Source organism: Zootermopsis nevadensis, unplaced genomic scaffold (genome assembly GCF_977971745.1).
Source record: "Zootermopsis nevadensis isolate Lab colony 2312 unplaced genomic scaffold, Znev_1.0 Znev_ptg000013l, whole genome shotgun sequence".
Taxonomy (NCBI): domain Eukaryota; kingdom Metazoa; phylum Arthropoda; class Insecta; order Blattodea; family Termopsidae; genus Zootermopsis; species Zootermopsis nevadensis.
The window spans coordinates 2,754,648-2,780,925 of NW_028259145.1; the positions used below are offsets into that span (position 1 = coordinate 2,754,648).

Here is a 26,278-nt window from a genome sequence, read left to right on the forward strand (position 1 = left end):
ACAAACCTACAGCTTTCGTAGGTTTAGCCTCAAAACGAGAATCTGGTGTGGGTTGGGTGCCTATTGGCAACGACTCAAATAAAAACTTATTCATACGCGAGGGGGGGGGAAAGTATGGAAGGGGATAAACTTCATATTTAGCAACGCCCCACCTAAAAATGCGGACGTGGTGGTAAGGAAGGTAAGTTTGGAAATTTCTGTAAGGCCACCGAAAAATGATAATGATGTTGGACGCCAGAAATAGATCGGTCTCACGCCTTGTTTTATAAGTACCTTTATCTCGTCCTCTATGCGCGTGACGTTGAGCATAGGTTTGACCTTCTGCCACAGTTTCCACCATGGCCATGTGCGCAACTGCAGGTACTTTCGGAGATTTCGCTGTACCACCTGGAGAGCGATCCTGTAACAGTGGGAACGCGAGCATATTCCTTAGTTGAATCACCATTACGAAGTCCTTTTTTTTCTCCAAGAACATTTAAAGATACATGGTGTGATGCTTTCATTAATAAATTCTTCTCGAGATATCAGCCGTAACACGACTGATATCCCGAGAAGAATATATTAATTTCAAAATAACTTTTAAACGCTCGATTATCAAAGTTTTACGACAAGATAAAATCAATGGGTAGATAAATGACAAATTAATTATGCATTTTGGAAGGATGTTGAAGGAAACTATTATATATATTTTATATTAACCCAGCAATCGCACTGAAAACAGACAAGATGTTAACCAATTAAGGAATGTTGATATCCAGACCTGTGTTACAGGCAGTGGCAATTATGTGTATTAATTGTCTGGCGAGTGACTCTTTCTGTCCACCGATAAGGAAATGGCTGAAGTCAGCGACTGATTGTCCGTGATAAGAGGTTAATACCACTGACATTCAGGGATGTAACATGGTGACATGAGTTATCTTATAAATATACAACATAAACATATAAGTTAGTTGAAATTTTTAAAACTGCGTCTTTTTACATTTAAATCACATAGAATTTTACTGAATCTGAGATAGGTTATTTTAAATATTATCGAGTTCGCAAGCGGAATTTATAAACTTGAATACTTTAACGGCGTCATAGGTTTTCAGTTCAACGTAAATTGTTCTGTTTTCAAAATTATATTAAAACTCTCGCTTAAAACCTAGATTTAGTTTCACGTAGCTAAATTTATTTGTGGGCGTACACAAGCGAGCACAGTGTTATTATTTGGAATGAAGAACGGAGTTCACAAAATTAACCAGAAAAATAAAACAGACCAGTTATGAATCATTTTAGTCGCCAATTCAGTTCTGTCTTATATCTCGGTTTATTTATCGATGTTTTATCAACTGTGGAAGCGTAATAACAACAGTGATTATAATTTATTAGTTTGTAAAATGGAATAAAATAGCTTATAACGAGCTTCAGTTTCAGCATTTGTTTGAAACGACTGGAGAAGACGAAAAACGCCTAAGTCAGGGTAGTTGTTACTTGGAAAGATTCAATATCGTGACCTCAGGTACATCATATACTCCGACATTCGGTAGTCGATTTAGAACTGAAGACGGGCTGCACCAACGACCAAGTTAACCTCTGAACTACGTAAAATTCTTTCAACGAATTGCAAGTGTCACACAAAGAAACTGCGTACATAACCACAAGTGCACTCCTAAAAGTTATCACGTCTCGTTGAAATTTGTATGTACGTTCTCTAGAGAAATCCAGAAATTTAAATTTAAACCCCATAAATTTATGAAAGAACTTCTCGACCGAGTGCTTAACACCGCTGTTTCCTATTTTGGAAGTCTCGACCAGGAAGCAGAGTATCTTGACTGAGATTTTCCGTAGTTCTTCTCAGTCAAATTGGGAAAATGCCAGGATAGTTATTTAAATTAAGATACGGCTGCTTCCAGGTGCGTCAGTTTCAATTCGCTGTTGATTAAAAATCATGTCACGCGGTAATTTGTAGCCGTAAGGAGTCTGAGCTATTGGCAGTGTCGTTAAATGAACCGTAAATAAATAAAAATATTGTATTGGTGGGACTCGCCAACTTACAGGGTTGTAGCATGAATATGTAAATATTCAACTGTGCTTGTCAGCAAATTAAATAGTTTAACTCTTTCTGACGAAACAAAATCTTATTTATAGACTTCAGACGAAAATCAGAGTTATATTTGTCAGGTAAATATGTACTATTCAGAATTAATTTATTTTAAGTTTCTGTCCTGAAGAATTATAATATAGGGTACCACTCCCCTGATTTATATACCGATGAAATAGGAAATGTATATAATTCCAAATAAGCAAAGATTTTAACTGTACTCATGATGACTGTAAGTCGATAATTTTTACGTTCTTCCATAAATTAAATATATAGATCTTGAATATTTTGTAAAACAAATTTAAAAAAATTTAGAAGTACTTACTAGAAGATTACACCAAAGATTATGATATGCATAACATTCTAGGGAAATATTTACCGACGTAATTTAGGAATGGGTATTCCTGTTTTGAATACATATCTACTGGATTCAACGCAATTAGACTAAGTATTTTAGAGTCTGAGACAAGACTTTCCATCTAAAATTTGAAACAGGCTTTAAGCAGTTCTTCATCGAAATGTTTACTAAACAATGGCGTATACAATTATGTTTTACTCGCCTCTGGTCTTGCAACTTCTTGTACTCCTTGCGAGAGAGATAGGCTCGAATCCAGGACTGGAGCCAGGTAATGATCTTGCTTAGACGTTCGTCTCGGAGCTCCTCCAACTGACCCAGGACACCAGCTCTGAAGAACACCTGCATCGTGCACTTACTGGTTAGTGTACATCCAGTGTTGGTTATGTTTGACATGCATAACCTCAGCTGATTAATCCGCGGATTGTAAAATATTATGCTCACTAAATCCAGGACAATGAATCAGAGACTGTACAATGCTTTGTTATTTGGATGTGCTTACCATAAGGCATGCTGTGACCTCCACGGTTTGAAGCTAATGAAAATTACTTTCACATAATGTGTTAAAATGTAAATACGCATGTCTACCTATCTGTCTTTTGGTAGATAACAAATATATTACCTTCGTAAATAATTTTATTTCGTGGAACTGAATTTATTCTAGGACTTTTAATGTTTTCATAATAATTTTTCGACAGATAGGAAGGTTAGCGTTCGGAATTTAGAATAATTCTTGTAAGTAGTGTAGCATAACATTAAACCTGAGAGATAATTCATTTAAATTTAGATGTTCTGAACACAGACTAATTTTACTTTAGTCAAACTACTTTCCAAGCAAAGTGTAGTCTTTATCGAATACTACCACTTTAAATAATCTGTAGTTGAAGTAGAGAGAGATTTGCTTTGGAAACCATCTTAAATATACTCAGACCAAAAATATATGATAATAGGATCAGTAAGTTGAAACATACTTACCACAGTTTCAACATAGCATTTTATTTCAAGTAATAAAAGTTATCTTATTAATGAGAGGATTAATTCCACTTAAATGCAATTATATTATTCTTAAATCCTTACAAAGCCTTGGCTAACGGAGTAATTGATAAATATAGGATAAAATTAAGTGTTAAAAACATAATAAACAACTATTGTTAAAAGCATGCTGAACATGTCAAAACACTCACAACAGAAAGATAACGGAAATAATATTCACAATTGGAATTCGAAATAGGATCGACATGTTTATAATGTTAAACATAGAACACAAGGCACTTAGTTACAGAGAAAGTTAGATGAAGATTTGGTTCTAACCATGATGCCGTACGCTACAGGAAACTTATTACAGCATTGAAATTACAGTTAACTTTGTTGTGTTGTAGGTAGTATCTGTTATTTGGTATTGTGTTTCTTGCTTTATAATCGTCGTGTATCCGATAAGTCGTGCCTCTGATTTCCAAGGTGCAATTAAGATATATTAATGTTTACTGTATTATTTTCTTTATATGCTATTAAAGAATAATGTACAATAACATTAATACATGCATTAGAAGTGGCTATAAAAAGGAGAATCCGCGTGAGATTTCATTATTCATTCAAAAACAAGAAATCAAATCAGTTCTAAGTGATCTTTATACCCAACCGATGTTCATATTTATTTACCTTGAAAAGTCCAAAGTCTGTTACAATACATACTCCATAAAATCAGAAATAGTATTATTTATATTTTGTTAAATATTCACCACAACGAAAAATATTTCAAATAATTGTTTTAGATGTTAATGATATATTCTTTCGTCATATAAGATTTATTCTGGACATCACGCCAAATTTTTTACTTTAAAAAATTAATTAGATTTGTACCTAATTTCACGTAAAGTATAACTTATATTGTAGCATAACAAACAAAGATATGCAAGAGATGGTAAAGTTGCGTCATATTGTGATATAATAAATATATATTATATATTATTTAAATCTTGTTTATTTTAAATATTTTAAATGTTAATTATTGTAATATTTTAATATTTAATAAGAATTTATTGTGATTAGACGGACAGGATTTAAATAAAAATATGCAAGACAAATACAAAATTTAACTGCATTATGCACTTATATTATGCCCTTTTTTTAAATCTGACTTATAAATATTAAAGGTATTTTTAAAACATTCTTAAAGAATACTGGCACGCGGATTCTCGAATATGAAAGTCTGCATGTGTCTACCTTGGTGTGACCCATTCGGTATTGTTCCGAATCGATATTAATGTGGTCCAAGATGATCTGCGTAGCTTTCTGAGCGTCTGTCGGTTCTTTGATTAGATGGGCGCAGAGAATCTTATATCTGGCGGGTGGAACAGGATTTTTAAGGTTCAAATACAAACAAACAACACTCTGAAAGCGAGAACGCAGGTCTGCTGTTCATTTCACTTTCTCGATCCACCAACAGAAAATGCATATGTACAGACACCTCACACACACAGCTGCAACAGAACTATTACGTTCCCAATGTCATGTATTGGGTTCGTATGGAATTAAAATTCACATATAACATATATATTTATACAACATGGACGTCATATAGTTCCATGTTCTTCATCTATTCTACTCCTCTGCACAAAAACACAACAAAATACAAGGAGAAAACAAGGTACCACTCTTGATCTGTTTCAGATGAACATAATATACTCGATTTGTAATATAATATTTTACACAATAAAATGTTTTAATATTATATAATTTTTACAACACCAATAAACTTCAAACGTTTGTGTATAGACTGTACAAAATAAATATATTAAATATAATATACTCGATTTTAGCATTGAAAGAAAAAATTATAATGCCCCATTTAATTTCCTTTATATAAAATATAATAATATCAAAGCAAGCTACAGCCCACGACTGTAATGTATATTTTGTTTTGGAAAAATTCTATCTGTAATTATGATTCATCCGAAACAGCCCTCGCGTGGTGGAAACCAACACTCAAATGGGAAATTTTGGGGGATTCATGAAGCATTTTGTTTTATAAACATGGCTGCAGCTACAAAGGAAACGTTCATTAAAAAACAGGAAATTTGTTGACATGAAGTCCAGATTGGATTAGCTACCAGGTTAACGATATTATGTCTACAGCATAATTTTATGCCCAATGCCAGATCAGTCGTTGACATTGCATAATAAACACGAGGGAACAATTTTGCTAGCCCAGAAAGGACAACATGGCAGACAGCGCATTCTAAGTGTCCTGATGTCATTGCGTTGTTTGATTTAACCTGATGGACAAGAGATACGTAATTTTCCTTGTACGCACAAAAATTCTATGTAACAGCACGCGAAGAATTCAATTAATTTACGTTAAATATGCTATATGAAAGAAATTTCTAATAAACTTTCTTGGTGTTATTCACAATTTCTTGAACACTTTTTTGTTCAGAAGAACAAGGGAGTCTATTAGCATGTTCCTGAGGAAGCTGTTAACTTTCAGTGATGTTTCAAATTACTTTGTAAAGAACTGAGTTTCTGGTATGGATAGAAACAATAGATTTTATAATTTTTAAAATTTTTGACGAACGTTGAACAAATGGATGGAGCAGCTTCGTATACTAACTGATTAAACGGGTTCATTCCTACGCATTTGAGTGAAAGATTAAAAATTAAAACTGATATTCTAGGGATTCTCAATACCATACTTTTTAATCCGTTATATATATATATATATATATATTAAAATTTCCTTACTATTACATTGGTGTAATGAAAGTGAGATTTAAAAATTCTCTCGATAATGCTTTATATTCTAACAATAAATTGCACACGGAAAGAAACAGTATTCGTAACTTTCGATTTGTATATATTTAAAGCGGAATTGTGGATATAAACTGGTTAACGGAAAACAATATATCACTCCACTCCTACTACTAACGAGAAAACACGAAGGACACACAGACGTGCAGGTCTGGAAGCACTACATGCCTTGGTGTGACCCAGTCGGTACGATTGGGCGTCCATATTGACAGCGTCCAATAGCGCTAGAGCTACCTTCTTTATGTCGTCACCAGCTTTATCTGCCTCAGATGGAGATAGAATCTTGTATCTAGCGCAGAACATGCGGAAGACAAGGGAATTGTAACCTGGTCTTTGTTTAAACGGGATGTGAATACTCCAACCAGTTGATTCAGTTTTTAATAAATAACAGATTTTACTGTTAGAGACTCCAACTTATAGAAAGATTGGAAATTCTTAGGTAAAGGCTAGTTCATATTAAACTATGTTACAATTTTGACTAGTTCTCGTGACAACTGTAACAAGAAAAGTCAATTTTAGAAACTGAAATACCACGAATAATACACAGGAATTTGAAGTTAGAATTAGTTTGAACTTAGAGGTCGTCTTTATGCAATTTCGTACACGATCTGATAATCAAATTCTTGTTCCATAATTGCTTTATATACAATACGGATCGTTACTGTTTTAATATTATTATTATTGTTGTTACGTTGTCGTACTATTTACATACAATAGTTCACCGCAAGTAAATTAATATTTGCAAACATAAAAAATAATGTTTGCTTTAAGGAACTCTTCAAATTCTGAGTCAACTGGCTGAATGCAACATGCTCTATAAAAGGGGGCAAAGATGCAATCCACAGTAGGAAGTCGTTCTGATGTCAGATGCCTGGAAAAGGGCACTCAAATAAAAGTTTGTTGATTCAGTTTCATCTGAAGTTTGGAGGAAATGGAAGTAAGGTCCAACCACATTCTGTCTGGATGGGGCGGTTGATTCAGTTTCATCTGAAGCTGGAGGGAATACGAAAAGGGTCAAACCACATCCTGTCTAGCAGGGCCAGTTGATTCAGTTTCATCTGAAGTTTGGAGGAAATGGAAGTGAGGTCCAACCACATTCTGTCTGGATGGGGCGGTTGATTCAGTTTCATCTGAAGCTGGAGGGAATACGAAAAGGGTCAAACCACATCCTGTCTAGCAGGGCCGGTTGATTCAGTTTCATCTGAAGTTTGGAGGAAATGCAAGTGAGGTCAAACGACATCCTGTCTAGCTGGGCCGGAGGACCTTTAACTCACAACTCCCAGGTGTTGACCGAAGCGAGTTTCCATTTGCTTGGTCAGAGAACAGTCCTCCGAGTACTGTGTGTGCCTATTCAACTCAACCTCAGGTGTGGATATCCTAATAATACCAAATTTTCTTTCGTTGTTTTGAGAAATGTCCATGGCCATGAGTGGACTGAACATGATTCAGAATTAGCTGCATTCTAACTTGAGTAACTGTAGCCAAAAATAATCTAAAAGTATTTCGGACGACTCACACCATTTCAGAAAGTTGAATGTGACACTTCTATAAAGAGGGTATTGAGGAAGGGAGCACACGGGACAGGTGTCCCTTCTTGCCTTGGTATGGCCAATACGATAGCTGTCAGGATCCAGACCAACTTCTTCGAGACATTTAGCAGCAGCTGTTTTTGGGTCAGACTCCTTTTGCATGGTGGCAGGAGCTAAGATCATGTAACTTTAAGAAAAAAAAAATGCTGATGTCAGGATTTCCTGTGAGTTATGAATCTGAACAGAAAGGGTTTATCAAAGATGTTTATGGTGACTTCACTGAGAATATATTTCACAAAGGTTAGCAGAATTTACTGTATTCTGACAATGATAATGTCTTCAAATGACTCATTTAGTTCCGGTGAGCATTAGAATTACCTGAAATCAAGTAATCGATGTGACTGACAGGTAATAGGATGATAAAACTGAAAACTGTTCTTTCAGCAATACTTAAGAAAAAATGGAACTAATAATGATTAAGTTGGACATGAAAACTTTTATGTCACATGTTACGAAAGATCAGACTTTCAAGTGGCTGGAATTACTTAAGACTAAAATTTATGATCAAAGTAACACAACCTGAAAGTAAGTCAATATTTTACACATTCTCCAACAAGTAAAACTGATATAGAAGACGATTCCTAAAAACTTAAAATTGTTATATCTTCTGAAATCCATACTATCTTCAAATTTTTAATATTAATCACACAAATCAATTAAAATATTAATTTCTGCAGAGAAAATTTATGAACTGTAAATAAAATAACAATTGGAAGCAAAACTTGTAATTATTTTCAATTTTATATTTTCGTGTTATTGAAAAACTCACCGGAGCTTAAAATCAGGGTACACCATCCTGTTGGGGAATCCCTTACGACAGATACGGATTCCTTCAAGCACACCGTTACAGGTGAGCTGGTGCATCACCAGGTGAGAGTCAATTAGACCTGCACAGACAACGAAGTATTTGAAATGGCATTCGATCTCCATGCGAATTGTCAAACACCAGATTAAACTACTCTGATATAAGAAATGTTTATTCTATTTTACCATAAAAGTATTATTTATTTCATGCACACAGAATATTAAAAACTTTTATAAACTTGTTCAGCACATACTAATGGAAATGAACAACAAAGAGAAAATATACTTTTAGGGAAATGTTAGAAACTCGAAATTGAATATATTTTTGTACAGATTGTATATCAGATCATGGTCACCATAATATTACATTAGTTTTTCGTATGCATTTAACACTTGGTTTACATGTCTACATGCGTATATTCATTAACATATATCTTGACTTATATTTTAAGCTTCAGAAGTAAGTTTATTGAAAATTAATTAAATCATTGAAATATATATTCTCTAAATTCTGAGTCATTTTTAGACCTCCGCGGCCTATTAATGTTTTTATAAACATTATTTTAAATGTAGGCTATATAAAGTCGAGTACAAAAATTAAGTATTGGACAAATTACATTATGAAACGATTGGAAATCGTATGAATGCATGAACACTGAAAAATATATTTAGTAATACATGCACTGACCTGGCTGTTTCAACTCGTTGGGGATGATACAACGGACAAAGTGAGGCTGAGTACTCCTCAGGGTTGTCATCAAGTTGTTTAGCTGCTCCTATTTTCGGAGAGATAACATTGGTATTTCATTCAGCCACTCATTGTCTCTTATTCGTATTGAAAATAGCCACATGTTCACAGTTTAAAATTTAAAAAGAATACTATGTGTTTTGCTTAAGCACGTGATACTTTGACAGAAATTCCAAAGATTGCATCCAACTTGCAATACTAATTAATCTAGTAACTGTTAAATACATTAAATTTTATACAAAAAGAATTATATTTACAATACCAGTCGAAACAATTTTGTAATACAGGAAAATACATACCTGATTCACCTAGTTTCTAGTATCATGCTTAATGAAAAATTATGCATTGTTAACAAATAGACTAAAAATTGTAAAGCGTCATTAGGAAGTACGGATTTAAGCAGGCGATATTGTGAACACATAAGATACACGGATAAACTTATTAATTTTCATGCAGATTTATGCAAAAATGATTAATCTTAGAAGCACACGGTATCTAAACAAATATTATAATTCACAATTTTCTTAGGCATACACACATCAACATACAACGACAAGCTTCCGAATCTCAATTCGCAGTGCTAAAAACAATTGGTACCAATCAAAGTACAACACATTGTCAGGGTACAATTATACACTGTCATCAAATGTGCATTCGTATTGGTTTCTTAAATAATTTTATAACGAATATGAAAACAATGAGGTCTTCAAGATTTTAAGGCGTATTGCTGACAATAAAATAAAGCAAGATTAACGTAAAAAAGAAATTTGGTCACTAACGCCACCCGACTGATTAGCAACGGAAAGCGTGACTTAAAATATAATTATCGAAATATCGAAATTAAAGGATTATATTTAATCCGTCACTATATCAAAGTGGTAGTGTCTTTGCAAAACTCGATACTTATAAACGTGTTTACAAACACGTCGAGAACTCAAGATTTTTTTTTTTTGTATTCGTGTAAAAATATATTTCAGGGACATCTTGAAGATTTGAAGGATATTTTTAACCATATTTTTTTAAAAAAATTATATTATATTTTTAAACACATCACGGGATCCGATATTATTAAGTTTTGTTTTTAATATACCATTGACTTTATATTTCTAATGTTTACGGAACATTAATTTACTCCTTCAGTGGTAACAGGAGTACCAAATGCACATTTGGACAAACACAACAGAAGGCAAGACAACGATTAACATTCAATTGAACGTCAATGAGAAAGGTGCTCGTAGATCCATGCGAACATTAAAGAATACAAAAGATTCATCGTGAACAATGCTTCCCAATTTACAGTGTTCTAAGAGAAGGATGTATCTGATCGCGACAAAACTGAACCTATGTTCTCTTTAATATTTTGTTATCAAATGCATTCATTATATTGTTTGTACACAAACATTTTCTCTTTTGCCCAGTTAATTAATTTCTATCGACTCAATGTGAATTCCACAGGAAAACTAGACCTAACTTCCTTCTACCGGTAAAACTATAATTTTTTTTTTGTAAATTTTGTTATATGTTTATTTATAAATTTCATGTTTTCCTCGCACTTAGTTATTTATTTTTTGGAAATTTAACAATAACATAAATTTATAGTTTAAATGCGTCATGTTTGTGTTTTAAAATTCAAATATATAATATAATTCAAGTCTATACACAAACTTTAAATTGTTGATGTTAAAATTTAAAATTAATATTGATATTTTGCGCTAACGTAATAACGATGAATAGCGCAAAATATCAATATTAATTTTAAATTTTAACATCAACAATTTAAAGTTTGTGTATAGACTTGAATTATATTATATATTTGAATAACATAAATGTTTAGAAGACAAATATAAGTTATTAATTTCTATTAATTCTGAGCACTTGAAGAAGGATTGTTCACGACGAAGACTGATCATCCAGCATCCCAAACAGCGCCTGAAAGTAACTGACAGACGTAGGTACGAGAATCATGAACAGCAAAAGAAAATTAGCGACGGCAACTGTCCCAACCCAGCCGAACGCAGTCTCTTCAAGCTTGCTATAAAACAGCTACAATGCAGAGAAAATTGCTTACACCAGTAACAATCCTCTACATTGCACGAAATTTACGAGACCACGCCATCAAGCCTTCTTCAATTTATCGTCTGTGAAAGTTACCCTACGTTCCTTGGACTTGAACCCTAGAATTAGACCCTAGAAATTAATTTCAGGGTTGTAGTATTTCATTAACTGAACGTACCTTAATAATTCTGGTACTGCGGCAATAACAAATTATTTACGCCGGCAAAATTAATTATTAGTTTAGTGTAAATACCGAGCAAGTGAGTAAATTTTAAGTTTTGGTGCGTACCGAAAAGAAAATATTTCGAAAACGCCTACAGGATTCAGGTTTCGTCAGTCCGCATTGCGAATGTTAAGTTCAAAAATATCAGTGACTTTGATTGAATTCGTGAGGTAGACGTGCATTCAATTTGATGAGCCATCTTGATTTTTAAATAAGCTTATATTATTTTAAGGATCTCGATGAACTTATGATCGTGTCAGACAAACACATTTTTATGCCAGGAATTTATAACATGTGTACAAATTCAGAAAGATTTTCGCTGTGTCGGCTGTTTGAGTAGGAAATGATTTTGAAAACTCGAGAAAGAATTTAAAATTTATTTTCATTAAGATTTCTGAGAAATATTTATCCCAAATTTGTAACAGTATATACGCCAGTAAAACTCAGTGAAGTTACTTGCTGGGGATTTGACGGCCAGAGGTAGGATTATTTTTTTAGCCATCGTGAGATCCGCTTAGATCAATGACGAACACGAAACACGAAACTTTTTCAGAAGTCCTTAATCACAGTAAATAACTGTGTTGTCGAAGATTTCTGTCTTCTGGGTTGTTGCGCTGTGGAGTCTGGTCGATGTTAACCAACGTTTCAGAGGTCATACTGCCTCCGTCATCAAAGTATGAAGATTTCTGTCTTCTGGGTTGTTGCGCTGTGTAGTCTGGTCGATGTTAACCAACGTTTCAGAGGTCATACTGCCTCCGTCATCAGAGTATGAAGATTTCTGTCTTCTGGGTTGTTGCGCTGTGTAGTCTGGTCGATGTTTACCAACGTTTTAGAGGTCATACTGCGATGAATCGCCCTGATGACGGAGGCAGTATGACCTCCGAAACGTTGGTAAACATCGACCAGACTACACAACGCAACAACCCAGAAATCTTAAGACTCTGATGACGGAGGCAGTATGACCTCCGAAACGTTGGTAAACATCGACCAGACTACACAACGCAACAACCCAGAATACATAGATCTTAATACTCACCGCTGTGAAAACTTCAAATCATACAACTGTGTTGTCATTTCACTATAAACTTGAATGATGAGAATTAACAGAATTGATCTCATTTATCTTAAAATGTTTTTCATCAGGTATTATTTGAAGCACCAATAACAAAGTGAACGCGATAACGGATGATGGCTAGGCTGACGTGGTCACGCTATAAAGAAATTTAAAATAATAGAAAATCTCACTACATCACTCGGTTTTATCAGGCAGAAGTTTGTGTCTTGACTTCAAGCCTCCTCGCCGATCCCATGTATTTTACAGCTTCAACAAGTCACGTGTCCTACGTGGGATTTGAAAAGTGAGAAGAACTGAGACTTTCCGAAAAGAAAAGGGGAGAATTAACTATTCGTGACGAGCGTGTTTTGTCAGTAGAGAATATTAATGTTTCCATGAAAATTCCAGCGGAAAACATCAATTTACAAATGGGATCGGCGTATATGGCGATAAGTCAGACGATCAGACCGGATCGTAGCGGCGCACCTTGTAGGAGGAAGATACAGTGGCGAAACCACCACCCTTCTTGCCTCTGCCACCTAGTAGAGACAACAAAAAAAACACATGGCACGGACAGAGTTAACGGACACGTAAAACAATGGTGAGTTCAGCTCCGGTTAGACTTAATCAGCCAGCTCAAATCAAGGTAATCGCATGGCGAAAACAAAATTTATCTAAAAAAAAAATATTGTTACCGAGTCACCATTACGTATGCAAACAAGATTATTCTTGTGAATATATATGTAACAGATGACAACGAAAAGACTCAGGACACAAAATGTTCTTATTAAATACCTTGATTATGAGTTGACAAGATTTGAACGTTAGAATTAACATAGGAAGAGGACTCACTGAAGTACAAATGCCAGATATTATTTACTATTGTCAATAGCGTACGACCACAATATCATAAAACAAAATTTAAGTCTCGTATCAAAAAAAAAAAAAAACTACGAAATTCATACCAATCACTCTTCATTTACTGAACTCCACATTAGTACGTCACGTGTTCCGGTCAGCTTTTATAAACGTAAAATTAGACAGGGAATAGCTCTTTATTCTAGTCCCCAAACAGGGTAGGTTTTTAACTGAGGATAGATGCAGATTACATCTCCGAAACGTCATGTTTCTAACAAAATTAAGATAATGTCCAGAAAGTCTGCTGTTTTAACATAAATTATGTCTTATATGCTGTAATAAATGTTCTGCTTTGTGGTTTATTGACTGACGGTTGTACTTAAGTGGGATCCGTGAGCTTATTGGCTACGATAGCACATCATACTCCGATGACAGTACACAGTTTTAGGACAGAGAAAAGCGACAGTGTTTAGGTTAGGTTAGGAAAATTCCGAGCAGTGTCTCGTCCTGTCCGGAGCGGCGGTCACCGGCACTGGTAGGCAACAGTATTTACCCGGTACAAGGAAGATACGGTCTGGAACCCGGAACCCTTTGCTCTCTTGGCTCCTCCTAAATCACGGGAAGAACCAGTGTTCAAGTCGCCGCACATTTAAAGAGATTTTGGGGATAACTTACTTGTTAATATATAATATTTCTTTCGTAAAACTAGGTTACGTTGATGTCTTTTAAAATACAGCAGCTATAAGTCTGCAAACATAAAACATCAAAATGATTACATCCGCATTCTAACAATTGTTCAACAAATACAGCGAAATAAATAGCAGAATTTATTTTTCTTAATATGGATATGTTTTGTATTGAGTAACGTGGAGAAACCTGATCAAACCTACAAAAGTTAAAAGTGTGCCAAGACACGATTTTGCACTGTAAAGAAGAAATCACATACACCATGATTTATCAGGAGAAAATTATAGCAGAATGTTAAGAAATGTAAAGAAATCACATCGTGAAATGAATATTTTGACAAAAAAAAATAAGTGAGATGATAAAGTTGCGTCATATTGTGATAAATATATATTTGTTTAAATCTTGTCAGTCTAATCACAATAAAATTCCTATTAAATATTAAAATATTACTATAATTAACATTTAAATATTTAAAATATATTAAATGATGTTCTCTATTAGATTAGACTGACAAGATTTAAAAAAAATATAAAAATAGGTACTTTGAGAACAGTGAATTATGAAATATAATAAATTATATTACACATTGTATTGTGTACGTCAGGAGATTAAAATTTAATAAACATGTGAGTTGATGTAGAATTAAGAACGATAGGGAATGAAAAATGCAATAGCGAAAATGTAATTTCATTCTATGAGAAACGTCGGAAGACATTACTTGTTATGAGTGTCTTTTACATGTTGTAAAGTTGTTTATAATTGTACGCAAGGTTGACATGCTTTTATACGAAGGGAGGAGTTAGTATTCTAGGGCGTATTGTGTTGTAGATATCACGTATTCATAAATACTTTAAAAGATATTAATTAATCGTTATCACATTAAGGTACTGGTAGCACGTTAATTTTATATCAGATTGCATATGAAACCTTTATTAAACATCAGTTATCATGATTAACACAAAGACTCTGCTCTGAAAGTCGAAGTGTTGTAACTGAGTTCACGTAGCAGCGGCTAACTACTACGTGCGAGCTAAAATATCAAACAGTACGTGCCACAAATTTTCCATTTTACGAAATCCATCTTAAACATGACTATGTTGTTTTTCTGGGTTTCGACGCCGTGTAGAGTCGCAGTTGGATATCTATAAGTGTCTGTACACACGGCGTCGCAGCTAAGAAGAAAAACGTGAGAACCTAAAATCTCATACATTATAAATATAATTTAATTGTTTTAAAATGGCTTCACACCTGAAAATAACGTAATTCAATATGTTGAAATAATATAGCTGAAAATATCTGATCTTCAAATATATTATAGTAGATTTGTTTATAAAGAGGAAACGCAGTGATATTTTATAAACAACAAATGTGAACATCATTCACAAACAGAATTTTCAAAATGAAGCCAAGGTTTTTTTATTTTAACATTCGAGATTCATCGTATATTTAATGTGTAACAGTTTCTAAGAAGTCTTAAGATATTTTATTCCAGTCGTTCGGAAAGAAATATTTAAAAAGTAGAAATTCTTTAAATACGTTCCTCTACAACCTGTGGACGATTCTAAATCTAATTTAAAGTCGTAAATTTCGAGGATGAGCTTACCCTTGCCGCCGCCACCACTAGAATCGACAACAGCGCCAGACTGTCCAGGATGGTCGGCAAAGATCTCAACTAGCAGTTTGTTGCTGGCTTTCTTGAACTGATCAACCACAGTGTCGTTCAAGGGATCTTTGTTCTTCTCAAGCCATCCAGTGATGTTGTAGGACACCTGAATTGCAACAGTGGACTTTGAACTGCAACCAGCCCTTATAACGCCGTGGCCTTGACACCAATTTAAATTGTAAAACGTAATATTTATCTGTATAGCGTTCGGCGTCTATGACCAGACGAATTCTAGACTGACGCAACATTATTCAAAATTCAAGAACTGAGAGTCTCGGATAAAAAGGTGCTTTTTGAATACAGTTATGAGTACATGTAATTATTTTTTTGTTTTCATTTGTCCTTAAAATTCCGTAGATTTTGTATTAGACTCAATTTCTTCATCTATTTAATATTTCTAATTGTTCACATCTCTTGAAGCAAGCAATCGTGTACAAAAAAATAAATAAATTAATTTTGCATATTTTTACACAAGTCCAAGGGCATTTCTAGCACAATAAGTTTGATTTCTATCCTATGTTACTTCCTTAAGCTTTTATATTAAGCGCATATCAACATCCACATTTCATATAAAGTTCGGAAATAAACACTGAAAAGAAGCAGTGACCATTTTTAATTTTTAAAAGTTAATGAACCAGATAATGAACATTAGGATGTAGATAAAGACAGGTAATTTCTTCACTGGTTGAATGTCTATGAGCTTGTTAAAGATTCTGAAACGTAAAGTTTGTAAGTTGATATAATTGCGTCATATTGTGAATTAAAATTTAATTATTCGTGTTTTTTTTCGTCTAATCACAATTGTATATAAATAAAATTTATACATAAAATATTAAAATACAAATATGTAAATGATATTTTAATATCTTATGTATAAATTTTATTTATATACAATTGTGATTAGACGGAAAAAAAACACGAATAATTAAACGTAAAGTTTGTTAATTATTCTTCTGCTATGGCGCAACAGCCCGAAGTCGATTCTTGGACTCCTCCAATGTCGGAGGTTTCTTAAGTCTTTGAAGTGTGCATTTATAAGTAGTGAGTGACAAGCCCGCTGCCTAAAGTTTATTAATTGCGTTCTGTTAATCAGTACCAGTACTGACATTACTAATTAAAATAACTCCACAGTTGACAAACCCCGATGGACACATCGTCACAGTCACACCCTTAAATTATATAACCCATTTCCTATCGTCATAACGCACGTCCCTAAGATCGTCTTAGATGTTGCAATGGAGGGTTTTCTAGTTTTCCTTTAATGTCTGATCATTCTTAGCAATGTCTTCAAGCCGTCACGTGTTCTGTGAAAAGTTTCAAAGTAATACTAAATAAACAGTAAATCAGGAGATCTCAAATTTGAAGTGGAAATCACACGTCTTTTGTCCACCTGAGAACCCGGCCTTTGTGACGACCTTACCCTGCTTCCCTAATCACCCGTTACAAACACCCATGAGAAAGACTTAATTCAGAGATATATTTATTTTGTACAGTCTATACACAAACGTTTAAAGTTTATTGGTGTTGTAAAAATTATATAATATTAAAACATTTTATTGTGTAAAATATCATATTAGCGCTCTTAATCGTAAATAATGTAAAATCGTATTTACGATTAAGAGCGCTAATATAATATTTTACACAATAAAATGTTTTAATATTATATAATTTTTACAACACCAATAAACTTTAAACGTTTGTGTATAGACTGTACAAAATAAATATATTTAATCAAACACAAACATGACGCATATAAGATACAAATTAATTCAGAGAGTCAAGAAGACCACCAAAATTCGAGTACCTCCCCCACCACCAGGAAGTAAATAGCCGGATAGAAGGAGACATCGAGGAACGTCGCAAATTGGCGTCTCCTACTTACGTAATCATAAATTACTCACTTTAATATCCCGTAGTCAAAATATTATTTTGTTATGAACACTACGTATACAATTTTGAAGGTATTAATCTTCGCGATTATTTAAAATAATAAACTCACAGTGCCTGCGTAATGGCCGATGGCGAAGTGAGCGGCGGCTTGTCCAGGCTTTGGTGGTTTTGGCTTCTGGAAGTTGGGAGACTTGCCCAAGTGGTTGTTCATCAACTTCTCTTCAAAGGTCCTGTCAGTAGCCTTAGGGAACATAGACTCTTCCTCAAGGATTGACATGATACCCATAGGCTGTAAACGAGTGTGTTAGTATTAATGTTGTGAAGTAACGGTGATGTTTGTAATGGCAATTTAGCAATTTTTTCAAAATTTTGAAGCAAAATTTCCACTATAATTTTATCATCAACACATTTCTGTACGTGTTTGATATAATAATTTTAAATTTTAAATACAAATTGGAACAAAATGATTTATAAATTTAAAACTTATTAATAATTAATCACCATGAATTAAATTAGAGTACTTAAATCGGTAAGCTCAGATTATAGTTATATGTAAATTAAATATTGAGAACTCTAAAGTAGAGGTATTATAAATTAGCTACAAATAAATGTTCATTTACTTTAAATATAGGCCTACTCACTACTCAGCTTGTATAAGCGTATCAGCATATATGAAGTGAAGGGCAAAGGACTTGTAATATTCCACGAACTATATGATCAGTTCGGAATTCAAATTTTACGTAATACATGTCACTCCTTGTACCCAACACAACTACAAGCAGCCTAATAAGTTTATAACTAGCTTCTACTCTGGCACAGACGCAGTATTCTTACGATTCCTTAAAACGCCATTTAAAATGTGTTTGAAAGGCGAATTTATTATTAGTATACAAGGTCAAAGTATTTAATATTTTGAATAATTACAGCACCAGCAAGTATGTCACTGTGTATTGCAATGTTATGGGTGATATCATCTAGTCTAGTAAGTCGTTATAAACGTTTAGAATGAAAATATTGCATTATATCCGTGGTGAAATCCTAGTATTTCAATTCATCCAAACACTTAAAAGTAACATGTAATTTTATGATATATTTAAAAATACTTATAAGTATTTTATTATATAATTCTGAATATAATATATCAGGAATCTCCCACATAACTCTTGAGGAATATTTATCATAATTTCGATACGTATGTGACATTATTTAAATTTATATATAAATATTCTGAATCGTTTCGGATAAAACGTCTGTGCTGACTACACTAATTATTCTACGTTGTCTACAGTTATAAACGTATTTACGAAAGTTCGTATCTTAAAGCACTTACCGGTAATTAGAGCTGAAAATGGCTGACGTCCTCAAATATACTTACAACTAAGTAGCACAAATAGGCAGGTGACAGAGAGCACAGAAGTTAGCACAGAAAGAATTGGACAAGACACACATGATTTGAGAGTTAAGTAAGATTCAACAAAGAAAGTAAAAAAAGTGGGTATATCTGTTGGAACCAGAACATGGTCATATCCCAGAACTCTTAAATTTCTTGTTGGGTATCTAGTAATTAAACAAATAATTCATTATTTTACATGAAAGGTTTTGGTGATTAAATGGAACTAACACGACTACAAATCTCGGTTCTGATACAACATGGAATGTAGCGTAAAAACGAGAAACGCCAAGTAATGTTAAACAACAGATTATTCTGGTTATTCTTATAAAAATTATCACACAGCAAAAGCGCCATTTATCTACAGTACGTAAATTTTTGATGGAGACGCACATAAAATGTTAAAATGTTAAACTATTTTATAGCGCTGATAACTACTGATCCCAGTTAACTTAAACAAATTCTAAATTTTTAAGTTTTAAGCTAAAACAGATTAGTGTTCTTTTCCCCTATTCCAGTCTATTAAAACTAAAGCAACTGTAGAATCAGTTTAAAAATTTAAAAAAAAAATTTGGAAGTCTTGAGATTATTAATACAACACGTATGTTTCATTCCGTAATATCTTAGTATATAAATATCAAATATTAATACATTATACGATAAGAAAAAATAGTTATTTTACAGTTGCTCTATTCTACACGGTGAAAACAAAATTGTTTCGTACAATTTTTTTGTTTAAAAACATTTCAAAAATATATCAATATGTTTTTCGTACGATTTATTTAATTGTTTAATAACACATTAAAAAAAGCTTCGTGTTATTTAAGTTTTTAACAACGTGGTAAATAATACAGCTCAACAAAATGTTTTAACTGCTTCAGTACATATTAAGAACACATAACCACGTAACTATATACATCCTATAGAAGCGTATACATTAAGTAGTCAGTCGCGGACAGCCAACAAGATGTGATCCTCGAGCTTGGAGGCTGGCCAGGGGGTCAACAGCTCCTCACCTTAACATGTTACTAAATATTACACAGACTCGGACTTTGAAGGATTCTTTAGAACGACCCAAGCAACGGGAAAAGTACGTGAGAGACTTCGGGAGTGAGAAGTCTGGAAATTTGAAAACTGTATGAAGATAACGAAAGCTTTATCAGAATATTTTAAAGTAAGGGGCGAGAGGAATTTTGAAGCCGAAGACTGGGATGGATTAGGGCAGTAAACTTTGCCACATGAAGAAATCTGTCAAGACTAAAATGTTCCCATGTCCGTTATTTTGGTTGGCACGCCTGAAGGAAGAGACCAACCTGAAGAATATGCATAAATGAGAATATAATATTAAAATGGATCTTGTGGAAATAGTTAGGAGAGTGCTGATTGGACTTATCTGGCTCTGAATCGGGGTCATGGCGAGCTCTTATGAACACAGATATGAACCTTCGAGTTCCATAAAATGTGGGGTATCAAACTGAAAATTAAAACGAGGTTAATATTCTTGTTTGCGATGGAGGACGAGATAACTGTTGCTAATAATGTCTGCTGATTTTAAAAATGTCAAACGTTCATATATTTAATTATTATTTCTAAAGGAAATTTCTGGGTGGAAGTTCAGATTTCTCCACAAAATATTATACAGCGAACTGATATTTTCATTGACACGAAGATGACACTGTGTATTTTGTTCTGTACGATTATTAGCAATTGTACATACCAAAGAAGCCAACAAGAAGCCAAGCTGCTTCAGAATCAGTAACATTTCTTACCGAACACATCTGGTCACAAGGACGTTTCATTTGCCAGTACTATGGCTTGCAAAATCTACAACAGCCTGAGAAAAGCAGCTTAAATTAAAGAAAGGACAATAACGCAAATAGAAAAGTAATTAAGTTAGGTCTGCTTTTTGTTAAATACTTAAATGAAGAAGCCGGTAACGGCATGTGCATTTTATTGAAACCATAAATTATCGTTCACTGTGCAATCCGGACGGAACACGTTTCTAAACAAACCACTTCAAAACTTTCTGTATAAATGAGCTAATTTGTTTAAAAATCGGCGTCCTCTAACCGCGCACTTCTGGATAAATGTTTCAATGTAAATACACAACGATAAGTCCTTCAGAGTTGTTACAATGCCAAAAGTAAATGTTTCCATAACACTGAGCAATATAACTTTTCAGATCCTTAAAATTTGTAAATGATATTAATTTGTTATATGTCAATTTTCTATTATTTATAACTTATATGTCTGTAAACATCACAGTTAAACGGACAGTACTTTAGTTGCAACTAGGCAATATTTAAAAATTATAAACAATAAAATAAAACACTTGATCATATCAACTCAAATTATATGTAGCATATGTTAATAACAATTACCTTTATCAATTTTTTTCATTAGAGGAAAAAAAAATGTTAAAACCTGGCGAGTTTATATTATATATAATCGCCTTTTACTTTTCACGTAAATATAAATATATTAATTAATTATACTCAGGAGGAACAGAAGTTAAAATAACAAACTTTGCGTTATTATGTTTTTGCATGTATGTATAAGTTAATAATCAAACTTCTACCGTTTAACATTTTATTAGCATTGTAAACCAACAAAGTAAGAAACTTCTGTGAGATGGCGGCGAAAAGTTTGCTACAGAACCAAGAAATAATAATCGCATGTCCATAAATAGCGAAATCAAAATCTAGTGAGCTGCCGACTTACTAGCATCGATCTCTTACGATCATTACAGGCTGGTTGGATTCTGGTACCTTTTCAATAAGATTTATGGTGGGCTGTAGGTCCATACCGAAATCTACGAAGACCCAATCAATCCCCTCCCTCTCGTACTCTTCTTGTTCAAGTACAAACATGTGGTGATTGAAAAATTGCTGTAGTTTCTCGTTCGTGAAATTGATACACAGTTGGTTAAAACCGTTCGTCTGGACCACGTTACGAAAGGAACACACAAATGATGAAAGAATACAAGAAAATTACGTCACAAACACACACAAAAGTGTTACACTGACAGATATTGCAAGACCTCATCATCACAGAAGTTTGTTAGGAATGATAAAAATATTAAGTTCCTAAGTCCCTATCATTATAAATTATCAGTGAAAGCACTATATATTACACAATTTTAAATAAACGTAAACGTAAATTAAACACGAACACGGAAGTCAATGTGTAACGTGATATTAACAAGACATTTTTTCCTCGATTTTGTAATAGATAAACTATATTAATCTTTGAATTAAAAATCACAGTAGGACAACGCGTGTGATCATTTATTACGTACAAATTAGTTGCATAACCATTGCCTCTGTATTGGTGTTAAGAGATAAAAGAAATTTCTCTTTGACTGTCCATAAAATAACTGTCCCCTACCACTATAGGATCTCAGCTTAAATACGCACAGACAGATGGACGAAACATGCCCATAAAGTGTTCTTCTCTTACAGTGGACCATAAGAAACACTTGGGAGCTGAGAGACAAACAGCCAACAAAAGACTTTGAATTATACTTTTTATCGATCTAAGCCCCAATATTAATTTTAAGCGCATAGAATATGCACGTGTGATCTACATTCCCCTCGTTTCCTAGCAAAGTTCTGGATGATAAAATGTCTGCATTAATTCTATTAATAGGAAACATTACATAAAAATGGCGAGGCAGACAGATCAGGTATGACGAGAAAGTCTGAAATAACATAACAAACACAATGCAAGGCAACAAACAGAGCAGGCCAAATTATCATGTTCAAAATTGTCAAAATTCACACAGTCATATGTTTTTACCTGCCTCCATGGAGTGGGCAGCGGCTAGGGACCCATTCCATTTCTGAACCGCCACCACTCAAACACAAGTTAATTAATCACGGCAATAACAACAAAATTATCACAGACTAGCAAGAGACAGAGCGTTTCTACGAACATCTTTGCAGTTAATCTTTTAATAATTAGATCATAGATTTGTAATATGCCAAGATTACATGAGTTTAACCTTATAAAGAACAGAAGTGTTCTATTCCGTACTTAAAGATATGTGATACTGTACTGTAAATCGAGTTCACAGTGTTGTATAAGGACGTAGTTTATACAAATAATCGTATTTCTAAACAAATCTGAAAATAATATAAATAATGCATCGAACGAGGGAAATTATTTGAATTCTTTCAAGCAATTAGGAGGTTAAGTAGTTGTTTTCAAATTTTAAAACAACACAAACCGATGTTTACAAGTATTTATCAGCGAAAAAGTTTTGTTTTAATCAAGGTTATAAAAGTCAGACCTCATTCTTTCAATCAAATTATTTTGCAGCTAAAATAATCTATAATATTATTATCCAAATTCTTGCAAAACTAATATTCCGGGACTTTCACTTTTTTTACTTTGTCCGGAGATAGGGATTAGCTCTATCTAGTGGGCCCAACTGTGTAGGAACCTGAAGACGGAGATAGAGTCCCATCTCCGAAACGTCGTTTTACGTTTTATATTTACTAGACGATAGATAATATCCAAGAAAATTTTTATTCAATTAATATGGTGGGTTTTCAATTATGGACAATTTATTCTGTTGCACAGATGATGCACGTAATAGCAAAATGAAATATACGTCATGTATTTATTTATTTATTTATAAAGTATTTTCAGATGATAAATTACCGACACAAGTACACCTACTTTCGAGCTTCAAAGAATTCATTTGGGTAATTTATCATAATTAATGCTGTCTAATCACTGTTACTTTAAATTAATGTCTCTGGTTTTAAGAATCAGTATTCCTCAGATACAAAAAGACGTCACATAATTTGCCAGCGGAACGAATGAATTAAACAAAAGCATTATTATAGCACTGCTTTGAATGAACACCGTAGAAAGGCTCCGTCTGACTAATAGATGACTTTGGGACGAGCCACGATCCGAGGGACTCCCATCGTCGTCGACTACCTTCTCAATGAGTTCAATGCAAGCTTGAAGGTCCATGCCAAAATCAATGAAGGTCCAGTCGATCCCCTCTCGTTTGTACTCCTCCTGTTCCAGCACGAACATGTGATGGTTGAAGAATTGCTGAAGTTTCTCGTTGGTGAAGTTGATACACAGTTGCTCGAAGCCGTTGAACTGCGCGAAGGTGACGTAATGAGGGTGCAAAAGAGGTTAGAAGAGATCGGCAAACCCACGCGCACACACACACACACACCAGCATACATCTTATAGAAATTAAATTAATATTCCCCCTGTCAATTAAATAAAGGTTCACAAGAGGGTATAGAGAAACATCAATAGATGGTGCACACACGCACAAACAAACACCAAGACAAAAGAATAGATAAGAGCGCTGATGGAGAGAGAAAATTATCAAAGTCGTCAGCTGTCAACGTATATAGAGATCAATCTCGGCCGAAAAATGTTTCTGATATGTAACTAAATTTTAATTATCTGTAAGTTTTTAAAATTAATTTCGTTGTGTACTTTTATGCTAACGAGTCTCCTACTTAGGAAATCAGATTTTTTTCTAATATCTTTTTCGTTGCTAGACGAATTTGTATTCATATCCCTCTAACAGCACTCCAGTAATTAGCAAGGATTCTTGTGTCGGTAAAAAGAAAAAAAAACAGCCCCTCGTGTTCCTGCTAGGGGGTGACTTTCACAACACTGAAAAACAATCACAGTAAATTAAATGAAGGCAGAGAAAATCATCACAATCAGAATCATTCATGTGGATGCAGCAGGCTTGAAGTCAAACCTGGACCTCAGCTGTGGTAAGTTCTCCGTTTATTGGTGTAAAAGGTGGGGAACAAACTTGGGTTACCTTCTCAATGAGTTCAATGCAAGCCAGCAAATCCATTCCAAAATCAATGAAAGCCCATTCGATTCCCTCCTTCTTGTACTCTTCTTGTTCAAGCACAAACATGTGATGGTTGAAGAATTGTTGAAGTTTCTCATTGGTGAAGTTGATACACAGCTGCTCGAAGCCGTTGAACTACATACCCAAATCAATTCAACGGGGTAACATAAAGGGTAAGGACGATGCATTAGTTGAAGTTGCAGACAGAGTAATTGGCGAGTTATGGAGGAGAACTCAGACAGTGTGTGTGTGGGGGGGGGGTATCAATACAGGTAATGCACAAAAACCAAACTAATAAAATGACAAATGTAACAGGTTTCAGTCCACAACGGACTAAAATATACAAGACATTGTAAACTGCGTTCCAGATGCTTTTATAATCGTGCAGGTTCAGACGTCTGTTGTATTTATGATGTGCGTTGAACAACTCGTGCTGGGGGGGAAAAATAATTCCATTAACTACGATAGGTAGGTTTAAACCATGGGACATTCTCCAATGCAAATATCATCTCCTTCTGCTAAATACGACAAAAGACGAACGTCAAAATTACACATGAATTGGTGACACTCTACGATTTTAAGGAGTCAATAACATAGGCCAACATGCTCAACTAAGGAAAGCAAGCAGAGAAGAAAGCTGTCGCCCCTACCTTATTAGCACTGATGCTGCATTTGCGAAGCGCTTTATTAGATATTATCTAAACTACCTGGCTTGTTCCAGATTTAACAAATATATATTCGACACAGAAAATCAAATATGAGAATAGAGGTTTGGAAAGAAACATCTGTGCCTCAATTTTAGGCAAAGAACACTTTAAAGTGACTCCGAAAATTACAAAATTAAAATTTAAGATGAAACAAGACACGCTATTTTCAGGATAAATATATATTGTTAAATTCTGTGTTACAGCATTAAAGCTAAGTGTATCAGCATTGGGATTTTACGCCCAAGCAATCTACTGCGTAGTCTACCTTCTCAATGAGATCAATGCAAGCCAGCAAATCCATGCCAAAGTCAATAAAATCCCAGTTTATTCCCTCCTTCTTGTATTCTTCTTGTTCCAGCACAAACATGTGATGGTTGAAGAATTGTTGAAGTTTCTCATTGGTGAAGTTGATACACAGCTGCTCGAAGCCGTTGTACTAAGGTTTTATTTCACCATTTGCAAAGGGAAATCAGTGGTTGCAAATTAGTTTATGGCAGATGTGTTTGTGCATATTAAC

General features: G+C 34.0%; 1 protein-coding gene across 50 annotated transcripts in view; it reads right to left on the bottom strand.

Annotated features, from left to right (window-relative positions):
* Positions 1-26,278, bottom strand: part of Mhc (myosin heavy chain) — an 80,510-nt gene that overhangs the window by 27,176 nt on the left and 27,056 nt on the right. For 8 of the 50 annotated variants that reach the window (XM_087348390.1, XM_087348381.1, XM_087348422.1 and 5 more), the window contains exons 13-21: positions 24,157-24,327; positions 17,926-18,105; positions 15,867-16,032; positions 14,130-14,185; positions 9,327-9,414; positions 8,604-8,721; positions 6,414-6,534; positions 2,644-2,780; positions 274-400 (exon numbers count right to left, since the gene is read on the bottom strand). In XM_087348390.1, the coding sequence (XP_087204516.1) occupies positions 274-400; positions 2,644-2,780; positions 6,414-6,534; positions 8,604-8,721; positions 9,327-9,414; positions 14,130-14,185; positions 15,867-16,032; positions 17,926-18,105; positions 24,157-24,327 (1,164 nt within the window). Of the gene's footprint in view, positions 1-273; positions 401-2,643; positions 2,781-6,413; positions 6,535-7,843; positions 7,962-8,603; positions 8,722-9,326; positions 9,415-13,204; positions 13,258-14,129; positions 14,186-15,866; positions 16,033-17,925; positions 18,106-24,156; positions 24,328-25,018; positions 25,190-26,026; positions 26,198-26,278 lie in introns of all 50 variants that reach the window. The other 42 variants (XM_087348415.1, XM_087348421.1, XM_087348412.1 and 39 more) reach the window with 12 other exon arrangements.